This window comes from Scleropages formosus, chromosome 10, assembly GCF_900964775.1.
Source record: "Scleropages formosus chromosome 10, fSclFor1.1, whole genome shotgun sequence".
In the NCBI taxonomy this organism is placed as follows: domain Eukaryota; kingdom Metazoa; phylum Chordata; class Actinopteri; order Osteoglossiformes; family Osteoglossidae; genus Scleropages; species Scleropages formosus.
In genome coordinates this window covers 10,340,493-10,361,211 of record NC_041815.1, presented here as the reverse complement: position 1 = coordinate 10,361,211, position 20,719 = coordinate 10,340,493, and the positions used below count along the sequence as shown (strand labels likewise).

The 20,719-nt window shown below is 44.2% G+C and overlaps 2 protein-coding genes across 2 annotated transcripts; one reads left to right on the top strand and one right to left on the bottom strand.

Annotated features, from left to right (window-relative positions):
- Nucleotides 1–7,113: 7,113 nt before the first annotated feature.
- pter (phosphotriesterase related) lies at nucleotides 7,114–11,257 on the top strand. Its single transcript, XM_018758805.2, has 5 exons — nucleotides 7,114–7,177; nucleotides 7,980–8,437; nucleotides 9,022–9,287; nucleotides 10,030–10,170; nucleotides 10,717–11,257. The coding sequence occupies exons 2-5, from the start codon at nucleotides 8,006–8,008 to the stop codon at nucleotides 10,925–10,927; spliced, it is 1,050 nt and encodes a 349-aa protein (XP_018614321.1). The 5' UTR covers nucleotides 7,114–7,177; nucleotides 7,980–8,005; the 3' UTR covers nucleotides 10,928–11,257.
- A 2,378-nt stretch (nucleotides 11,258–13,635) lies between these two features.
- Nucleotides 13,636–18,017, bottom strand: LOC108938320 (complement C1q-like protein 3). The gene is made up of 3 exons (XM_018758808.1): nucleotides 17,962–18,017; nucleotides 17,167–17,867; nucleotides 13,636–14,369 (listed from the first exon to the last, which is right to left on the bottom strand). Exons 2-3 carry the CDS (start codon nucleotides 17,752–17,754, stop codon nucleotides 14,190–14,192), a joined length of 768 nt encoding a protein of 255 aa, XP_018614324.1. The 5' UTR covers nucleotides 17,755–17,867; nucleotides 17,962–18,017; the 3' UTR covers nucleotides 13,636–14,189.
- Between the last annotated feature and the right edge of the window lie 2,702 nt (nucleotides 18,018–20,719).

Genomic DNA, 20,719 nt, shown 5'->3' with positions numbered 1-20,719 from the left:
AACCATTACTTATTTTTTGTTAAATCATGATGATTTCCAAATTATTCATCCTACAGCCACACACTACTTGAATTATACTACAACTTCATCTTCTGTTTGCTTCTCTTCTAGAACTAATGCAGTGCTCCCCTGTATTTGCAATCCAAAGACAAAGACTCCCATACCTTCCCTCAGGAAGAAGCCTATGCAAGTGATATACAACATTATTCACACACATACACACACACACACACACACACACTTTCTGAACCACTTGTCCCATACAGGGTCGCGGGGAACCGGAGCCTAACCTGGCAACACAGGGCGTAAGGCCGGAGAGGGAGGGGACACACCTAGGACGAGACGCCAGTCCGTCACAAGGAACCCCAAGTGGGACTCGAACCCCAGACCCACTGGAGAGCAGGACCCGGTCCAACCCACTGCACCACCACGCCCCGCACATTATTCATTAATTTAAAATATTCTTAATCAGTTCTGTATGCCCCCTCTGCGAACCACCACCTTAACGTGGTGGAGGGGTTTGAGTGCCTGAATGATCTCAGGAGCTATGTTGCCTAGGGCTATATGCCCCTGGTAGGATCTCCCAAGGCAAACAGGTCCTGGGTGACAGACGAGACAAAGTGCGGTTCAAAACCCCCTTATGACTATTAAATCAAGGATCTTGTTCACCCCACCTGGTATGGGGTCACCAGGGCCCCACCCTGGAACCAGGCCTGGGGAGGGGGACTCGCATGCGAGCGCCTGGTGGCCAGGTCTATGCCCACGGGGCCTGGCCAGGCTCAGCCTGAAGCCAAGACGTGGAGCCGCTCTTCGGTGGGCTCACCACCTGCCGGAGAGGACGTAAGGGGCCGATGCGTTGTGATTTGGGCGATGGTCGGGGCCGAGTGCCCGGCCGACCCAAAGCTCGGGCGCCAACTCTAGCTTTCGGAACTTGGAATGTCACCTCACTGGCAGGGAAGGAGCCTGAGCTAGCGCAGGAGGTTGAGAGATACTGTCTAGATATAGTCGGGCTCACTTCCACTCACAGCTTGGGTTCTGGAACCACTCTTCTCGACCAGGGGTGGACTCTCCACTATTCTGGCGTTGCCCAGGGTGAGAGATGGCGGGCGGGTGTGGGCTTATTAATAGCCCCCCATTTCAGCCGCCAAATGTTGGAGTCTACCCCGGTGACTGAGAGGGTCATCTCCCTGCGCCTTCGGGTCAGGGAACGGTCTCTCACTGTCATTTGTGCTTATGCGCCTAGCGGCAGTGTAGAGTACCCGGCCTTTTTAGAGTCCCTGGGGGGCGTGCTAGAAAGTGCTCCCACTGGGGACTCTGTCGTTCTACCGGAGGACTTTAACGCCCACGTGGGCAGCGACAGTGACACCTGGAGGGGCGTGATTGGGAGGAACAGCCTCCCTGATCTGAACCCGAGCGGTGAGTTGTTATTGGATTTCTGTGCTAGTCACGGTTTGTCCATAACGAACACCATGTTCATGCATAAGGGTGTCCATCAGTGCACTTGGCACCAGGACACCCTAAGTCGGAGGTCGATGATCGACTTTGTAGTCGTTTCTTCTGACCTTCGGCCATATGTCTTGGACACTCGGGTGAAGAGAGGGGCTGAGCTGTCAACTGATCACCACCTGGTGGTGAGTTGGATTCGATGGCGGGGGAAAAAGCTGGACAGACCTGGCAGGCCCAAACGCATAGTGAGGGTCTGTTGGGAACGTTTGGCGGAGGCCCCTGTCAGAGAGGTCTTCAACTCCCACCTCCGACAGAGCTTCACCCGGGTCCCGAGGGAGACTGGGGACATTGAGTCCGAATGGACTATGTTCCACACCTCCATTGTCGGGGCGGCAGTTCGGAGCTGCGGCCATAAGGTCTCCGGCGCCTGTCGCGGCGGCAATCCCCGAACACGGTGGTGGACACCGGAAGTAAGGGATGCCGTCAAGCTGAAGAAGGAGTTCTATCGGGCCTGGCTGGCTCATGGGACTCCTGAAGCAGCTGACGGGTATCGGCGGGCCAGACGGAACGCGGCTCTGGCAGTCGCCGCGGCAAAAACTCGGGCCTGGGAGGAGTTTGGTGAGGCCATGGAGGAAGGCTTTCGGTCGGCCTCAAAGAGATTCTGGCAAACTGTCCGGCGACTCAGAGGGGGGGAAGCAGTGTTCCGCCAACACTGTTTACAGTGGAAGTGGTGCGCTGCTGACCTCAACTGAGGATGTCCTCGGGCGGTGGAAGGAGTACTTTGAGGATCTCCTCAATCCCTCCGACACGCCTTCTGTAGAGGAAGCTGAGGCTGCGGACTTGGAGGGGGACTCGTCCATTACCCTGGCTGAAGTTGCTGAGGTAGTCAAAAAACTCCTCGGTGGCAAGGCTCCGGAGGTGGATGAGATCCGCCCCAAGTTTCTCAAGTCTCTGGATGTTGTGGGGCTGTCTTGGCTGACACGCCTCTGCAGCATCGTGTGGAGTTTGGGAACGGTGCCTCTGGACTGGCAGACCGGGGTGGTGGTCCCTCTTTTTAAGAAGGGGGACCGGAGATTGTGTTCCAACTATAGGGGATCACACTCCTTAGCCTCCCTGGGAAAGTCTATGCCGGGGTACTGGAGAGGAGAATCCGTCCGATAGTCGAACCTCGGATCCAGGAGGAGCAATGCGGTTTTCGCCCTGGCCATGGAACACTGGATCATCTCTATACCCTCACTAGGATGTTGGAGGGTTCGTGGGAGTTTGCCCAACCAGTCCATATATGTTTTGTGGACCTGGAGAAGGCATTCGACCGTGTCCCTCGTGGCATCCTGTGGGAGGTACTTCGGGATTATGGGGTTCAGGGCTCGTTGCTACGGGCTGTTCGTTCCCTGTATGACCGGAGTAGGAGCTTGGTTCGCATTGCCGGTAGTAAGTCAGACCCGTTCCCGGTGCATGTTGGACTCCGCCAGGGCTGCCCTTTGTCACCGATTCTGTTCATTATCTTCATGGACAGAATTTCTAGGCGCAGCCAGGGAACGGAGGGTGTCTGTTTTGGTGGCCGCAGGATCTCGTCTCTGCTGTTTGCGGACGATGTGGTCCTGTTGGCTTCATCGAATCAAGACTTACAGCGTGCACTGGAAAGGTTTGCAGCTGAGTGCGAAGTGGCGGGGATGAGAATCAGCACCTCCAAATCCGAGGCCATGGTTCTCAGTTGGAAAAAGGTGGACTGCCCTCTCCGGGTTAGGGGGGAGTTGCTCCCTCAAGTGGAGGAGTTTAAGTATCTCGGGGTCTTGTTCACAAGTGAGAGAAAAATGGAGCGGCAGGTTGACGGACGGATCGGTGTGGCATCCGCAGTAATGCGGTCACTGTACCGGTCTGTTGTGGTGAAGAAGGAGCTGAGTCGTAAGGCTAAGCTCTCAATTTACCGGTCGATCTACGTTCCTATCCTCATCTATGGTCATGAACTCTGGATCATGACCGAAAGAATGAGATCGCGGATACAAGCGGCAGAAATGAGTTTCCTCCGCAGAGTGGCTGGGCGCACCCTTAGGAATAGGGTGAGGAGCTCAGTCACCCGGGAGGAGCTCGGAGTAGAGCCGCTGCTCCTCCGCATCGAGAGGAGCCAGTTGAGGTGGCTCGGGCATCTGTTCCGGATGCCTCCTGGACACCTCCCTGGTGAGGTATTCCGGGCATGTCCCACTGGGAGGAGCCCTCAGGGCAAACCCAGGACACGTTGGAGAGACTACGTTTCCCAGCTGGCCTGGGAACGCCTTGGGGTTCCCCCAGAGGAACTGGAGGAAGTGTGCGGGGAGAGGAAAGTCTGGGGGGCTCTGCTTGGACTACTGCCCCCGCAACCCGGTCCCAGATAAGCGGAGGAAGATGGATGGATGGATGGAGTTCTGTATGCAGCTGCTTGTGTAATGTACACCAGTGATACAGGACTAAGTGCCTTTACTTTGTGAATTACATTTCTGTATCTGTACCTCTCTGTGTGAAGGTGAAAGGCACTTTTGTTTACTCAGAGTTGTAAGGCACTTTGGAGAAGAGCGTTTGCCAAATAAATAAATGTCAGTTATCCATTGCTTAGAGCTGAATTCCAATCCACGGCATTGAGGCTAAAACATTAAAGAACACGTGAAGTCCAGTTTTTTGAGTCAGTCCAGTGACTCAGATATGATACTGCACATCTCCCATACAATGTCCTATACAATACAAGCACAGGATGCAATTTCTTGCTACACTGCTAGCTGAAAGCTAGAGTATTATAGAGTGGTACAATATTATAGTGATAGAATGGCAGGACAACTTTAGGAGTGTAAAGTGTAAACTGAAATGAGATATTCAGTAATTCATTTTCATCTAACTTCAAAATTTCATAGAACTACCAGCCAATATGGACGTCATAACTATACACAGTGTGAATGGATTCGGCCAGTGAGTTAACTCATTCTCTGTAAAGCACACCCACAGTGAATAAAGTGCTTTGCTGTGTATGCTTTCAGTGCCAATTATTGTTTTGCTGTTAAAACTAAGCAAGCAAGTGAATCCTTCTCGACTACACACATTCTGGAAGTTAACAGCTACCTGCAGTTCCCCCAGTATAGCCTTTTCAAAACCAAAAAGAAAAGCTAATCTTAAACAGAGACAATTTCAAGAAAAATGGACTGTTGAGTAGTTTTTTTGAGTATAAAGAAAATGCCACATGCTTGATTTGCAAAGAAAGAATAGCAGTTATGAAAGAACATAGCATTAGGTGTCATCATTACATTTAGTTGATGCTTTTCTCCAAAGAGACTTACAATGTTAAGGTCAAAATTATTACATGCTTACAATCCTTTACCCATTTGTACAGCTGAGTGATTCTTGGGTAAGTACCTTGCTCAAGGATACTACAGCCAGAAGTAGGGCTCAAACTTGCAACCTTTGAGTCCAAAGGCAGTAGCTCTGACCACTACCCTGCTGCTCTGAAGACACCATTATCAACAAAGCTTTCTGACACCTGAAAAATACCAAAGCAAAGAGATGTAAATGTGTAGGTGGTAATTGTCCACAGATATATATTGCTCAGAAAGCTACTATATAATCCACAAATGTTGCTATGTGGAAAAAAAGGGATTAAAATTGTTCTTTGATAGAAAAGTTCTGTTTCCCTGTTACATTACTGTTGAGTAGAAGGACTGTGTTGGGCCCTATGCTGAACATGAGTGTTGTGGTCTATTCTCTTGAGATTTTGAGTTTTGAGACCCCTGGTGTGGACAGTTTCTACACTGCTGAATGCAGCATATGTATTCTACCCACAGTGGATGCAGCGATATTGTTTACAGTCAATGTCCAGGTGTATAAATCTATGTACTTTCTGCTCTTATTTGCAATGTTAAGTGTCCTGAGAGAAACCACACGATTTCTAATGCACTGTTTGTGTAAATGAAAACAAAAGTTCTTGATGCTGAGATACTCCTGTAATGTGTGCCTCTACAATGCACGTCAGTTATTGAAGCAGGGGGTGTCATCATTGACAGAACCATAGCCTTTCAATTCCCAGTTTGAATTCCATTTATTCTGCTGTATTCTTATAAAAGGACTTACCCTGAATTGATAAAGTGAAAGTGCCTAGCTGTATAAATGGGTCAATTATAAAGCTGCCTAATGCTTTTGTCACTTTAGACAAAAGTGTCCAATATAAAAAGCCAACAATAATTACAGGTGATTTATGTTGCACCATGTGTCCAAATAATATTCATCAGTAATGTAACAAAAAAAAAAAAAAAAAGGGGGTGCAGTGGCGCAGTGGGTTAGACCGGGTCCTGCTCTCCAGTGGGTCTGGGGTTCGAGTCCCATTTGGGGTGCCTTGCGATGGACTGGTGTCCTGTTCTGGGTGTGTCCCCTCCCCCTACGCCCTGTGTTGCCGGGTAGGCTCCGGTTCCCCACAACCCTGTATGTGACAAGTGGTTCAGAAAATGTGTGTGTGTAAGAAAAAAGTATACATGATATGGAAATGATGACTGTTGATAGGACACACTTTTTACATTCAGTAAAGGAACGGAGAGGGTGCAGTGGCCCAGTGGGTTTGGCCAAGGTCTGTGTTGTGGTGGGGCTAGGGTTTGAGCCCTGCTTGGGGTGCCTTGTGACGGACGGGCGTCCCCTCCCCCTCCAGCCTTGTGGTTGGGTTAGGCTCCCGCTCACTGCGTGCGTGCGTGCGTGCATGCATGTGTTTTAGCTGAGGGGGATGCAGTGGTGCAGTGGGTTGGACCGGGTCCTGCTCTCCGGTGGGTCTGGGGTTTGAATCCCGCTTGGGGTGCCTTGTGACGGGCTAGCGTCCCATCCTGGGTGCGTCCCCTCCCCCTCCAGCCTCACGCCCTGTGTTGCTGGATTAGGCTCCGGCTCCCCGCAACCCTGTGTGGGACAAGCGACTCAGACAGAGTGTGTGTCTGTGGGATGCGGTGGCGGAGCAGGCTTGGCCGGTCCTGCTCTCCGGTGGGTCAATTGTTCGAGTCCTGCTGTGCCTTGTGACGGGCTGGCGTCCCATCCTGGGTGCGTCCCCTCCCCCTCCAGCCTTGCGGCCTGTGTTGCTGGGTTGGGCTCTGGTTCAGCGCTACCCCAAGCGGCTTCAGCCTATGTGTGTAACTTAGCTGACACCTTCTCCAAGCACCTTACGAAGTTAAGCTACTTAATATTATTTACCCATACTGTGCAATTTTACTGAGTAATTTAAGATAAATTATACCTTGCTCGAAGACGAAGAGTACGACAGGTGTGGAGTGCATGAAGTGAAACCTGCAACTGTGGGACCAAAGCAGCAGCTCCAACCTAGGCAGAGTCAGCGGCTTTTGCTAGTATGATCTTTACATGATAACATTTTTCTCATTAAGTTAGTAGACGCTTTTTTTTCTCAAAGCGAAGTTAGTACTGACAAGAAGTGCCTGAACACAGGAGAGATCTGGACGTGACTCTCGAGTACATTCAAGAATAATTTCAACACGAAAATAAATAACCGGACACAATTACAACGATAATCAACAACATTGAAAGGAAAAATACATTCAACTGAAATTGCTTCTTTTTTTATCAGGGTTTACAATGACGTTACGATCCTGCCAGGAGCTTAGAGACACGCATGCGTTGCTCATACTCCTCCTCCTGGTGTGTGCGAAAACCGCGCCGATTCTCGCGTGATTTGTCAAACGCGTTCGTAACAAGTTCTGGACTTCCTGCTGTACCGTATGTTAAGGTGTGATTTGGATTGTGTTTTCAAAGTATTCGCAAATCCGTATTTTATTAATCGTGAATTATGCCTGACATTATGAAATGTTTTATTCACCGAGGAGAGACAGGTTTTGTGCGATTGCAGTGAAACCTGTAGCTGTGAAGTTCGACGGGCTTAGTTTCTCCTCTAGTCTTGCTTCTCACTCACCATTTCTGAATATGCATGTGTTACTACTAAATAAATCCCTCCTTGCATGTCGCACTGGGTCAGACAAGTTTTGACTTCTCTGATGTGGATAGTAATGTTTGGTCCCTCATGACTCGTTACGCCATGGTAATCATGGTTGATTTTAGCAGTTTTGAACTGCTAGTAGTGTTACCAGCCCACTCACCTCGCCACTTACACACTCGGTCACTCAAACATACATCAGTGGAATACATTCTGTCACTCATACACTGGGGCCAGTATGGGTGAACCTGAACAGCATGTCTTTGGACTGAGGAAACCCACGTAGACACAGGGAGAACATGCAAACCCCATACAGAGCAGGGTTCAAACCCACATCCGATCCTCTCGCACCACCCAGGTGCTGTGAGACAGCAGCACTTCTCACTGTGCTACCGTGCCACCCTTGAGAATTACTTGTCAAGAAATATGTACAGAATGTTTAATATATATATTTGTAAGCTTATTAAGTTATGAGTAAATCTGCTAGGTAGCTTAAATTACAGCAGCAGGGATGCAGAGAAGAGATAAAGAGAAGGTACTAAAAACTCTAATATCCATCAGTTCCAAGTTGTTTCTTTTATTTTTTTCATTTCTGCAGCTCATCACTTGTTGACCAGAAAAACTATGCCTCAGTTAAGTGGTTCAGTCCAGACGGTGCTGGGCCTGATTGAGCCCCAGCAGCTTGGCCGTACCATGACTCACGAGCATCTGACCATGACCTTTGAGTGCTGCTACTTCCCACCAGCCCCTCATGAAGAGAGCATGGCAGAGGCACCCATCGAGATGAAGAACCTTTTCTGGCTGAAGCAAAACCCCTACAGCAGTCATGAGAACCTGCTGCTAAACCAGGAGATAGATGCTGTGAAGGAGGAACTGCTAGTATACAAACAGGCAGGTGGTGGAGCCATTGTGGAGAACACCACAATGGGAATCAGCAGAAATGTAGCCACTCTCAAGAGGCTGGCCCAAGAGACAGGTGTCCACATCATTGCTGGGGCTGGCTTCTATGTGGACATCACGCACTCTGAGGAGACACGCAAAATGACTGTTGAGAAGGTACTTCCACATTTTTTATGACAAAGTACTTTTTCTTTTCCAGTTTGTGTAGCTCTATTCACAGTGGTACCTATAGTTTCGTGTAGAAAGTCCGCTCATCCGTCATACAAGCCATTTTTATTAATTTACCTTTTTTAATTTTGTGATACAAGAGTCGTCTTCACTTAAAATAATAAATTTTCAGTAGTATTATTTTGAATTAAAATATTCCATGGAAAGAAATATTAAAACATCATTTTGTTATTCAGTTAAATGTGTGATTTTGTGAAGGGTCTGAATACATCTGCAAGCCACTGTATAATAAAGTCCCCTCACACCGAGGAGTAGCTTAACAGGGTGATTTCATGTAACAAATAAACCTTGATATGTAAGGGATGGTTGCATTATGAATCTGCATTTTGCAATAAGATCTATAATGAATCTTTATGTTTTGCAGCCCTGGAGCTTGACTACTGTGCTTTTTAGGCTTTCTTTATTTGACCTGGACAAAGCAAAATAGATTCTGCCATCTTATTAGCTTAGTATGTATGAGCCGTGTAGTCTGCATTCGGTAGAAGTCAGCACACTATCGCATTTTTGCTAAGCTTTCAGACGTCATCATCAGCGAAGTCCTCCATGGGGCAGATGGCACCGACATCCGCTGCGGTGTAATCGGGGAAATCGGGACTTCATGGCCCATTACCGACAGCGAAAAGAGGGTCCTGCAGGCCACAGCCCATGCCCAGGCTCAGCTAGGCTGTCCTGTCATAATCCACCCAGGACGCAACTCTGCTGCGCCCGGGGCAGTGGTACGCATCCTGCAGGAAGCTGGAGGGGATATTGGCAAAACAGTGATGTCCCACCTGGACAGGTGAGCTAACAGGAGAGGATATATGGAACTGGAAAGTGTGGGATGTGAGTTCTTCTTATATACATCTGTATTCATGAATGGACTGATGGATGAACTGATAAAAATCTTCATGTAGTATTTATATCCATAGATAATAATAAAGACTATATATATGGATTATTTTATCTGAATTTATATTGAAGTGCTACAATGAAAGGCATGCCACTTCTTTGCTAAGGATTCTGAGTTGTTAAGAAATGCAATATTAATTGGTACAACCAACACTATATACATTCAATACATTCAGCTTCTGTGGAAAAAAATCTTTAAAAGTTACTTACCACAGTCAAAGATTGATTGTCTTGATAATTTTGCTCTGTTAATAAGACCCAAAAAATATTTTTCCTTTTTTCTAAAATCAAGCTTTTCTTTTAACTGTGTTGAACAGATCATGGGACATTTACTGATTTCTCTTTTTGGTGAAACTGACACCCACCTATTGATTCTGCTGATTGATGTATCGTTCCCTCTCATTCCACTCTTTCTGTATTCGACCCTTGACAGCGACAGAGGTTATTGTGCTACCTTACTGTGAAAATTACAAAGTAAACAATCAGTTTAGAGTTGTCTTGATGTTCAATCATGATTCCATGGATTTAATGAAGTTTAATTATTTTTACTGGATATACTGCAGAAACCACTCAAAGGCAGTGATTAATTCCACCACGTTCACAGAATGTTTCCTGATTTCTGCTGTCTTCAGGACCATACTTGACCATGGGGAGCTACTGGAATTTGCCAAGATGGGGAGTTATCTGGAATATGATTTGTTTGGTACCGAGATGCTGAATTACCCATTCAACCTCAAGGTGGACATGCCCAGTGACAATCAGCGAGTCAAGACGTGAGTACTTCACCAGAAGGCTGCAATCCTTTAAGTTTTATCTCCTTTGTGATTTTATAATACAGTGGATGGCAAAGAATTGTGCATTTAAGATATGGTTTTACAGTGCATTTGGAGACATGTCTACAGTCTGAGAAATTAAAGATGCTACAGAATGATAGCGTTTCTGCCAAAACAGAGTTACATATGGAGGGACCTTGACTTGATGATGACAAAATCAAAGAAAAAAATAATAAATGAGGGTAAAAGGGGGTGAGGTTCTGCTCACCTAGGGAAACTGCATGCATAATACATAGCCTCTACTTCCTGGTGTAGTGATCACCGCGTGGCCATTGTCTGACTCGCCAGGCGGGAGGTTGCTGCAAATGGCCTCTCCTACACTACTGTGTCCGTAGCAACACCTTCTCATTAGTCCCCCCCGTTTTCACAGAGCTTGCTACGTAGCTTTGTTACATTTATGTCAAAATCAGAATATTTGAAAAAAATAAATTGTGTTATTTGTGTTGCAAAGCCTTATACAGAGAGTTTCTACTGCTTTGGTTTCAGTCTGACTTGCCTTGTGGCAGAGGGCTACGAGGACAAAATTGTTATCGCCCATGACATCCACACCAAGAACCGACTGACGAAGTACGGTGGCCACGGTTACTCCTACATCCTCAACAGCATCGTGCCCAAGATGCTGTTGAGAGGCATCACCCAAAGCCAGGTGAACAAGATCCTCATTGACAACCCCAGGGAATGGCTCACGTTCAAATGAGTTGCTCCTCATTTCGGTTTTAACAGAGCTATTGATGACTAATTTCATTTTAAATTAAATACGGGTCTGTGAAATCACTGGCTGATTGTTTATGTGAATCTTGTGGAGAGTTAAATCCAACTAATACATTTTGAAAAACGGTATTACTGACCTGTGATCTTGTGCATAATGTTGCATTTAAATTTGCAAAAATGTTAGTTTTAATGAACTGATGGCTAATAAATGAAACTCTTTTTGTGATTTCTACTTTTATAAGCACACCTGAATCACAACTTGAATTTGAGCCTCATAAGTAGGCAGCTGTAAAATGAATAAAGTCTTTCATAGACATTTATGTCCCTCTGTATTGATGAACTTTTTATGAAGTCAGTTATTCTTAACTGACTGGTCTCCTAAGTGGCATGTTATTCAGACGGGAGTCTAACTGCATTATGTCACTTCCAGTCATGTCTTAATCAGCTGATCTGCTCTCCTTTGATTGCCATAACAAGTGCAAATGTATTAATGCTAATATAACGGTGGTCTTATTATTAAAGAATATTGAAATTCCCAGGAGTTTTATAATAATGTCTTCCTAGGATGTTGGTGTAGAGTAGAAGAGGTATGAAGAACACCTCACTGAACATACACTACATCTGTAGCCGTTACATTTAGGCTGAATAACAATACTGTTTAAACTGTTGTTGTATTGTTACTGGTTTCCTGGGTGTAGATAAGGGTTTTCTTATGGACTCATACCGAACCACATTTTGTAACAATAGTGTTTACTGGCAGGAAAGTTTGGAGAAGGGAAATCAGCACTAGTCAGACTGCAGTAGGATTGTAGAAAGCCATGTTTGTGTATGAGACAAATGCTGTCATAGCCCAAGTCCCCACTAAACAGGCTGTGTTTGTGGTTACAAAAAAGGAAAATCTGTGACAAGATCTATCAAATCTCATTAAATGCTATTACTGAAAAGATTAATATTGCATTAATGTGAGATTAATGGTGTCCTGCTGTGACTTGGTTGTTAGTACAGGCATAACTCAAAGCTTAATTTTAGACTACAGGCAAATTCCTGTTTTAAAGGCAGGTTTGCTGAGCAATTAAACACTATAAAGAAACTGCTGGAATGGGTGCAGAATGTATTTGTTGATGCGGAATTGCTTTTATGTCACTGCCACAGCACGTTGTCTAAAGGGATTACCAGATGACTCATAAAGCGATGAAACAGACGTGTACGGTATAGATTACATTTGAAGGGAAAGGTTGAGGTATCAACCAGAGCCCTTAATATCAGTTTAGCAGTGGAATAGCAAGAGCAGATAAGTATTTCAATACGGGCAAAGAGAGGTGTCATCACACCAAACCAGTGGGGTAAGGGTTTGAGTTTTTCATCAATTAAGTGTTTTATTGGGACTGGGATGCAGCCAGCTGGAACTGTGAATGGTCCTGCATTCCCAGGGAATACTAATGAAGAACTTGTCCAAGGAACAGACTTTACTGAGTTCACAACATTATGCAAACTCTGCAAAACAATGAAAACACTTCAAATTAAAAAATATTTTCAGTCCAAGAAAAGGCAGCAAGTTTGCCAAAGTTGAAAATGAAAATTCATAACCTGAAAGTTGTTCAAGTACCAAGGAAAACGGTCATACTGCCCTTGAGAAGTATTCAACCTGAATTACTTCAGTAAATATCTATTTGTACGTAGGTAAAATTATTGCTTTGGATTAAAGTGTGTATGTGACAAAATGAAAATGAGAAAAATTAATCTTTGCAGTTTTCAGTGCTGGTGCTTAAAATGGTCAAGCAACTCATGTTATTTCTATATTCATAGATTGGAAAACTCACATAAAAATAATTTATAAAAATATCTAAATTCCCCTTTTCTCAAATTAGAAACGTGTATCAGCCAAGTGTCAATAAGATAATAGCTGACTTAATATAGTGAGTTTTACAAAAGAATGATTCCAAAAGAAAGCAAGTCTGTGTGGTTGACGATACAGCGAATGGAGGACCTTGAACATCAAGGTGTGGCAGTGCAGAAATGTAGTCCTGTCAGACAGCTGTGCTTTTGTTTGGAGCCCAAAGAGAAGCACAATGCAACCATTCTGGTCTCCTAAAACAGACTCTGGTTAGTCAACCCCTCACAAATCAGCCTACCTGAAAGTGCTCCACTGACGATCACCACAGCCTGGCTCAGCTGAGAGTGTGGGAAACTCCAGTGTATTTAGCTTTGAAGTACTCATCGAGAAAGAACAATCAGCTGCTCGCCATACGCACAACTTAACATCCAAAAATCACAGAAAAAAAGCTATATGTGAAGTATATGGAAATAAAACATTTGACTGGATCAAATAAATACATTTCTTGTAAATGGTATGGCAGTGTACAGCTGGATAGAATTCAAATAAAAAATAACAAATGAATAAAAAAACTACAATCACATGAGCATTAACTGCCTTCACATGACACATATCCTCTATACCATCATAAAAAGACATGTACTTGCAAATGAGGTCTTGGAAACAATATGAGAAGAATAATAGACTTTGAATTTTATTGTCAATGTACCACTTTCGCACAAGTTCTGTAAATTAAAACTGATTAGGCTCCTTGTCCATGAATTCATTGATAGTTTAGTGCAAGTCTCATCTATAGTATTTATGTTCACTGTCATAAAAGAATGATTATCACACAACCGTTAAGAGTACAAGGTGGAAAACTGGCAGTAGTATATGTATATTTATATTGCACTTCTTCGTAATTTGCAGCATCACACGTCAATTTTATGCTCTCCCTTCCACATCATGCTGCACTAGAGCACTGTAAGTGGCTTCCTGTGCAGAAACTGCATTTAGTCAAAATGGGAGGGGAAAAAAGGGATGTTGGGAGATCTTGGTCTTCATCATCACTGTGATTATTGCACTCCGATTATATCTTACAAAAGTAACAAACATGTAGGTTTTGATTTTACACAAAGTATAATTGTATAATTAACAGCTTTGGTTGCAGACTCAACTCATCTTTTTGACTCACTTCATGGTTGATTTTTTTAAACAATTTCCATTTTGAGTGTGCCTTGATTTTCATATGTTCAGCCAAGAGGCCAGCCCAATTCTGGGTATTTCCTTTCATGATTTTACCTCAAAACAAATATCCCTCTGCGGGAAAACGGGCACAAGAAAAGTGAAGAGGAAGGGTGTGAAAAAAGGATTTAGACTGGGAGTTGGTCAGATTGGGATGAACGGCTTATGTGGCGTGCTGTGGGATACCCCACTAGTCAGCATAGATGATAAACCCAGAGAAAGTGCTGTATTTGTTATTGTTCCCACCATGTGCCTTCCCTCCATCCAGTTTAACGTATATCTCATCACCGGGCTCCAGATGGAGGACGACACTGTTGCTGGCATAGTCGTAGTTCTGGTCAGCATCCTGAGCAATAGCACTTGCGCGCACCTGCAACATAGACATTGCATCTCGTTAGTGCCGTGGAAATCCTATCGCTCTGGGTTTTACGGATCAGACTCATGAATCTATAGCAAAAAACAAAATATATCTACAACTTTACAATATTTCCAGAACCCTCAGCTCAAAATATTTAAATATGGCCACATATTAAAAACTAAATATTTACATTATTTAATATTACATATTTATTGAGGTAAGTCATGCTTATGCTTTCAGATGAATACTGTCATGAATGTCTAAGATGGTGTTTTAAAAGCATAAAGCCATCTCAGAACAACAGATCAGGGGTTGGTTTCCTACAGGCACTCATTTGAAAACGTAAGATGTCTAAAATGTATTCAAAAATTGATGTGCAATGGTATTACAATAGGACAATGCTGGGCGGAGACCCCATTTCAGTGTGTGACCATGGACACCGGAGGGAGAGCAGTAGGGGACACCAGGTAGCCTCCCTCCTTCTTTCCTCTGTCTTCTGAGAGCCAAAGCCTTAGTGTATATTACATTACTAGCCAAATACAAGCATGCTGCACATGGCTCCACATTTATATGACTTTGTAATTACTGTTTTACTTACATGTGTCATATAAAACTGAGAACACAAATAACCTAAAACACACAACATAAATCAAAACCTAAACAATTTGTGACCAGTATCTCTAAGGAAATGACAGAAATGTTTTGTATTTTAATCTGTATGAAATATAAATGTTGCTGTTTTGTTTTTAATATTGCATGGCAAATAAAGACAGTTCTAAGAAAATGACTCATTCATATTTTCCAGGTTATTTCAAGGCAGCCAAATTCTAGTGGACTTGTTGAGATATTTAAAATGAACAGTTAATCGTTTTACAAAACCAGGATATTCATAAGAGAATTTTTCTCAGTAAAGATTAGGAGGCGGAACTACGAAGCTCATTAAAGATGTGTAGTGGGCGTCCTGTATGGTAATAAACTATCATTCTCAGATGAGTTGTAGACTCGACACACCTAAACCAGCCTCTGCATCTGCTGTGTCTGATGCCTACTAGATTCCCTCTTCAAAACATTTCAGAGCCGTTCAAGGTTCAAACTCGATTGCCATGTGTACTTGAAGAATGCAGTGAAAATCCTCTGCTACAGTTCTCACAGTTGTCAACTGTTGACAATCATGATTGTTTAAAGCAAGCTAAATGAAGTTTTCTCCAGATAATTAAAATTGTTCCAACAATCAACCAGTGCAACCAGCATATTATGGCTTGAGGCTGAAGAAAAGGACAGACAGACAGACAGACAGATAGATATGCAAGCAAACATGTGGCCCAAAATTACTTTGCTATTATTTAACACAAGGGGGGGGGGCGCAGTGGGGTCTCTGGCAGGTCTGGGGTTCGACTCCCGCTTGGGGTGCCTTGCGATGGGCTGGCGTCCCATCCTAGGTGTGTCCCCTCCCCCTTCAGCCCTGCGCCCTCCGCTGCTGGATTAGGCTCCGGCTCGCTTCGACCCCGCTCAGGACAAGCGGTTTCGGACATTTTGTGTGTATTATTTAAAACATCGATTTGCTCAATAATAACCTTTAAGCATTTCTAATACCTATAAAAAATATATTTGCATTTAATGACTTCACTTATTTTAACGGGAAACTAAACTTATTTATCCCAGTCAATATGTTATTATTAATTGCAGAAATACATAACAATATGCATGCACTTATAACATGATAATTGCACGCTACATACGTTAATATTTTCCTGGAAAACTTAATATTAAATGTACTTTTAGTTTTATCGATTTATTATATAAGACGACTGTAATAGAAGTGTGACATACAACTTGAACCATTTTTTACGGTTCCGTATCTTTTCAGACTTTGGAAATGTGATTTGTAGCACTAAAATTATTTAAAATATCATTGTCCACAATACAATATTGCACTTAAATGCTTCCAACAGTTCTCCCGATTCTCCGAGCTTTATTTTCCCGGCCTCAGCGCTCCAAATCGAATCGGGTACTTACCGCAAAAATTCCTTGAATAAGAAAATACGAATCCCCAAGAGCATAGCGCGGTGGTAGTAGACTGATGCAGCATTAGCCTCCGGTTATGAAAATGCATAACTTAAATCTTTATCGATTTTGATTCTCCTCATGGGATGCGGTGGTGCAGCAGGTTTGACCGGGTCCTGCTCTCCTCCGGTAGGTCTGGGGTTCGAGTCCCGTTGGGGTGCCTTGCGACGGACTAGCGACCCGTCCTGGGTGTGTCCCCTCCCCCTGCTCCCTGTGTTGCCGGGTTAGGCTCCGGTTTGCCGCGACCCAGTAGGGACAAACGGTTTCAGATGATGTGTGATTTCGGGCATGTCTAATAATACTGACCGCAAGCTGTTCTCCGATTTTCTTATTTGTTTTGCGTGTCTTCATTTCTAAGATCATTCATTCATGTTCACGTTTGAATTCCAATTGTTTCTAAACAGCTCATTTCCATGATTTGAGCTGTTTAGAAACGATTAGAATAATTATTATCCCCTTGCAGTTCAATCGACAACGTTAATTTATTGCTAGTATATTACCTTCATTTAGAGCACAAAATGGGTACTTAGTGACTTACTGTCTCAGACAATCAACTTCACAATTGAATTGTTTACGCTTTCAGCAAGGTAGTCTCACAAAGGAAATTAGAACTAGCCACCACCTGCCTCGAGTCGATACAGAAAGAGTGGGATTTGAACCGCTGACCTTCAGATCACAACAGTCGCCTGCTAGTACTGTTGAACGTGCTGAAACGCCAATGTTTAACGTTGTTTTATTAGCGTACCTGGTTGTTTTTACAGAGGTCAGCCCACATGCTCGTTCCGTCTCCACCGCGCATTAGCACGTGGTATATGAAGAAGTAAATCCCCGGGATGGAGCAGGTGAACTTCCCTGTAGTGGGGTCGTAATGGTTGCCGAGGTTTGTCACAACGTCGTCGAATTTCAGAACTTCGTAGCCTTCGTGCTGCTTCTTCAGACCGGCGTAAAACGCGATTTTGGGCACCGTGTTGTAAGTGGCTGCACTGATGGCGCCCGTCGCCGCATTCAGCCCAGGGGGTCCTGGTAATCCAGGGCGTCCGGGGTCTCCTTTCTCCCCAGGCGGTCCGGGGGGACCAGGCGGTCCCGGCTCTCCAGGGGGTCCCCTCGGACCGACCTTCCCGGACCTCCCCGGCTCTCCCTTTGGACCCTGAATGAAGGTCGGCAGGGACTGCATGAGGCTGTTGTCTCGCACTGTGTCCGCTGCGGCCGTTGCTGGGGACTTGGTCCCGTAGGGATCGCACACCATTCTGCAGGTGCCCAGCATCTCGTAGCGCGCGGACGTTCCGGCAGAGCTGACCAGCACCGGAATGAGGATGACCAGCACGAGCACCATGACGACTCCCAGCACCCCGGCGGCGATGAGGCGCTTCCTGCCGACCAGGCGCGTCAGCGCAGGGCGATCCTCCTGTCTACTTTTGGGCGAAATCTTGATGATTGATAAAGACCCTTCAAAGCAGAAAAAATACTTATTTTGGGTTATCACGTTAAAGTTTTTGGGCCAGGCCCCTGTGTTTTTTTCGACTCTCACTAGTATGTTTACCCTTTTCAATTCCCCAACGTGCAAGCAACGCCTTTCTTCCACTCGTGTCGTGCGCGCGCTGCGGTTTTCGGCGCTCAGAAAAAGTGTCCTCGGCGTCCCACGAGATCGACACTTTAAACTCCGACATGCACGTGTATCAAAGCCACGCACACTGCCTCTCCTCGCCGCGCGCGCAGAGCAGCCCCTGCAGAGGCCACCTTTCGTGTACTCGACATAAATCCACTCCACTCCGAAAACTGACTGAAGTTTTTCAACAACATCCAACTTCTTGTCTCGCGTCTGAAAAATATCTCAGCAGGAGATGGACGAGCTTCCGCTCACGCTTAGAGGTGCGCGTACCACGTCTGGAATGGTAAACTGCGCTATGTTTCTGTTGGGACACTTGTGCTGTTCATACCTGTGTTTTGACACCCTCCTCATCTCTCAGTCGAAGCATCTTAATTTGGGGAGAAACAGATATGTATAGTTATCAAAAGTGAATGGTAGTATGGGTGTGTGCACAATCAGGGGATGGGTTTAGGGGTATTTGTACATTATTGAAGCATTTCTTTAGCTGCATTAAAATTTCAAAAGGCTAAGATAGGTACTTCATTAATTTAGACACACACAAACCATCTTAACAGGTTATGTAACAAGGTGCATAGTTACAAACGAATGGATGTCCCATGGAGTGGTCACTCATAATGACTACTGATAAAGTTTCTGAGGCAAGAAAGGAAAAGAAGTGGTTGGCTGGGGCCTTCTGCGTCTGTCTGGGGATGCAGATGGGGGGAAAACATGCAAGCTTAACACACACTGATTTGGAGTTGAGCCCCCACACCCATCAAGCAGCTGTGAGGTGTCACCTTGTCGCATTCACTGATGTACTGAAAGAAAATCAATTAAATAACAAAGCATGACAAATAGTAAAACAAAATAAATTACAAAAAAGAAAATTAGAAGTTACAGTTATAATAAAAAAAAACTATTAAACTAGTACAAGAACCCTTAAGTTACAACGCACTCCCCAGCTTCCCAGTGTTGAGGAGCAAATAGGTCCTTGAGTGGCATTATGGAGTCAGATGGCTGTCGCTAAGGACAGAAAAAGAGAAACGTAAATAGCAGCAGTGAGCTTGTTCCAATAGTGATTTTAATGGAAAAGCAGAGGTAAATTTGTTTGGTAGGAAACAACTTCAAGATTCGCCCTTGATTTTGCTGCTCCACCAAAAACTAAACTTATTCGAAATATAAGAAAGAAACTCGCCATGGTTCAACGAATCAACTCGTGCAATAAGTTAGAATGTCGTAAATTAGAGCGTAAATGGCATTCAGCTAAACTAAACGTTTATTATGCAGCCTGGTTCGATTGTCTAAAAAAATATAAAAGGCACTTTTTCATGCCAGATCCGAATACTACGCGAAGTTAATTGATGAAAATCACAAGAACCTCGCTTCCTGTTTAATACCGCTTACTTAACTGGTAAACACAAAGAAAAACAATGTATTTCTGCTACCATTACTAATGATGAATTTATGTCGTTTTTCAATAATAAATTAGTGAATATCCGCAAATCCATAGTGCCTTCTAGTTCGGTTTTAGCAAAACATAAGCGCTTCTGACGATATTAGTTATCCGCACTATATCTCAGTAACTTCGACGTAATAACTGTAGAAGAAATTACAGTGCTAATTCGCTCTATGAAAACTACAACCTGTCCTTTAGACCCAATCCCCACTAAATTACTGAAAGCTGCAGTTTCCGTGCTTGCAGAACCTATTGTTAATATTATTAATACGTCGTTACTAAATGGCTGTGTTCCAAAAAAGCCCTTAAATCGCCGTTATTAGACGCCTAAAGAAATCGGATCTGGACTGTAATAACCCATGTAATTATAGACCGAGCTCCAATTTACCATTTTTATCCAAAATTCTAGAAAAAATCGTAGCGTCCCAAATTGTAAAATATCTTAATCACCATAATATATTTGAAAAATTTTAGTCTGGTTTCCGCACTGGTCACAGCACTGAAACGGCTGAAATGATATTCTCATTTCTTCTGATGCTGGTCAGATCTCTATTCTTATGTTACTTGACTTGAGTGCTGCGTTTGATATTGTTGACCATAGTATCTTACTGAGTAGACTTGGAAACCTGGTTGGACTAAGAGGTACTGTTCTGAAGTGGTTTGAATCGTATTTAGAAAACGGTGAACAATCTGTATTGAAATCCGACGACAGCACCCCGTCCATCTCTACTACGGTTCAGTATGGTGTGCCGCAAGGCTCCATGTTGGGTCCATTATTTTTCTCACTTTATATGTTACCACTGGGTGATATTATTCGCAAGTACAATGTTAATTTCCATTCATATGCTGATGATACACAGCTTTATGTATCGTTCAAGCCTGATGATCCATCACATGTGGTGTTGTTAACTAATTGTTTTACCAGTATAAAATTATGGATGAATAATAATTTTTTTTTATCTCTAAATGCCAGTAAAACAGAGGTACTTGTTGTGGGTGGTGATGCTAAAACTCTCGATACAATCACCTCAATCTTTACAACAAATGGTATTACCTTCAAGCGTACTGATTGTGTCAAGGATTTCCGTGTCCTGCTGGATGGAAAGTTGTCATTTGTATCGCATGTAAATGCTTTGACTATGTCGTACTTCCTTCAATTAAGAAGCATAGCTAAAATGCGGCGATTCCTTTGTAGACGGGATTCTGAGAAACTGGTTCATGCTTTTGTTTCAAGCAGGCTGGATTACTGTAATG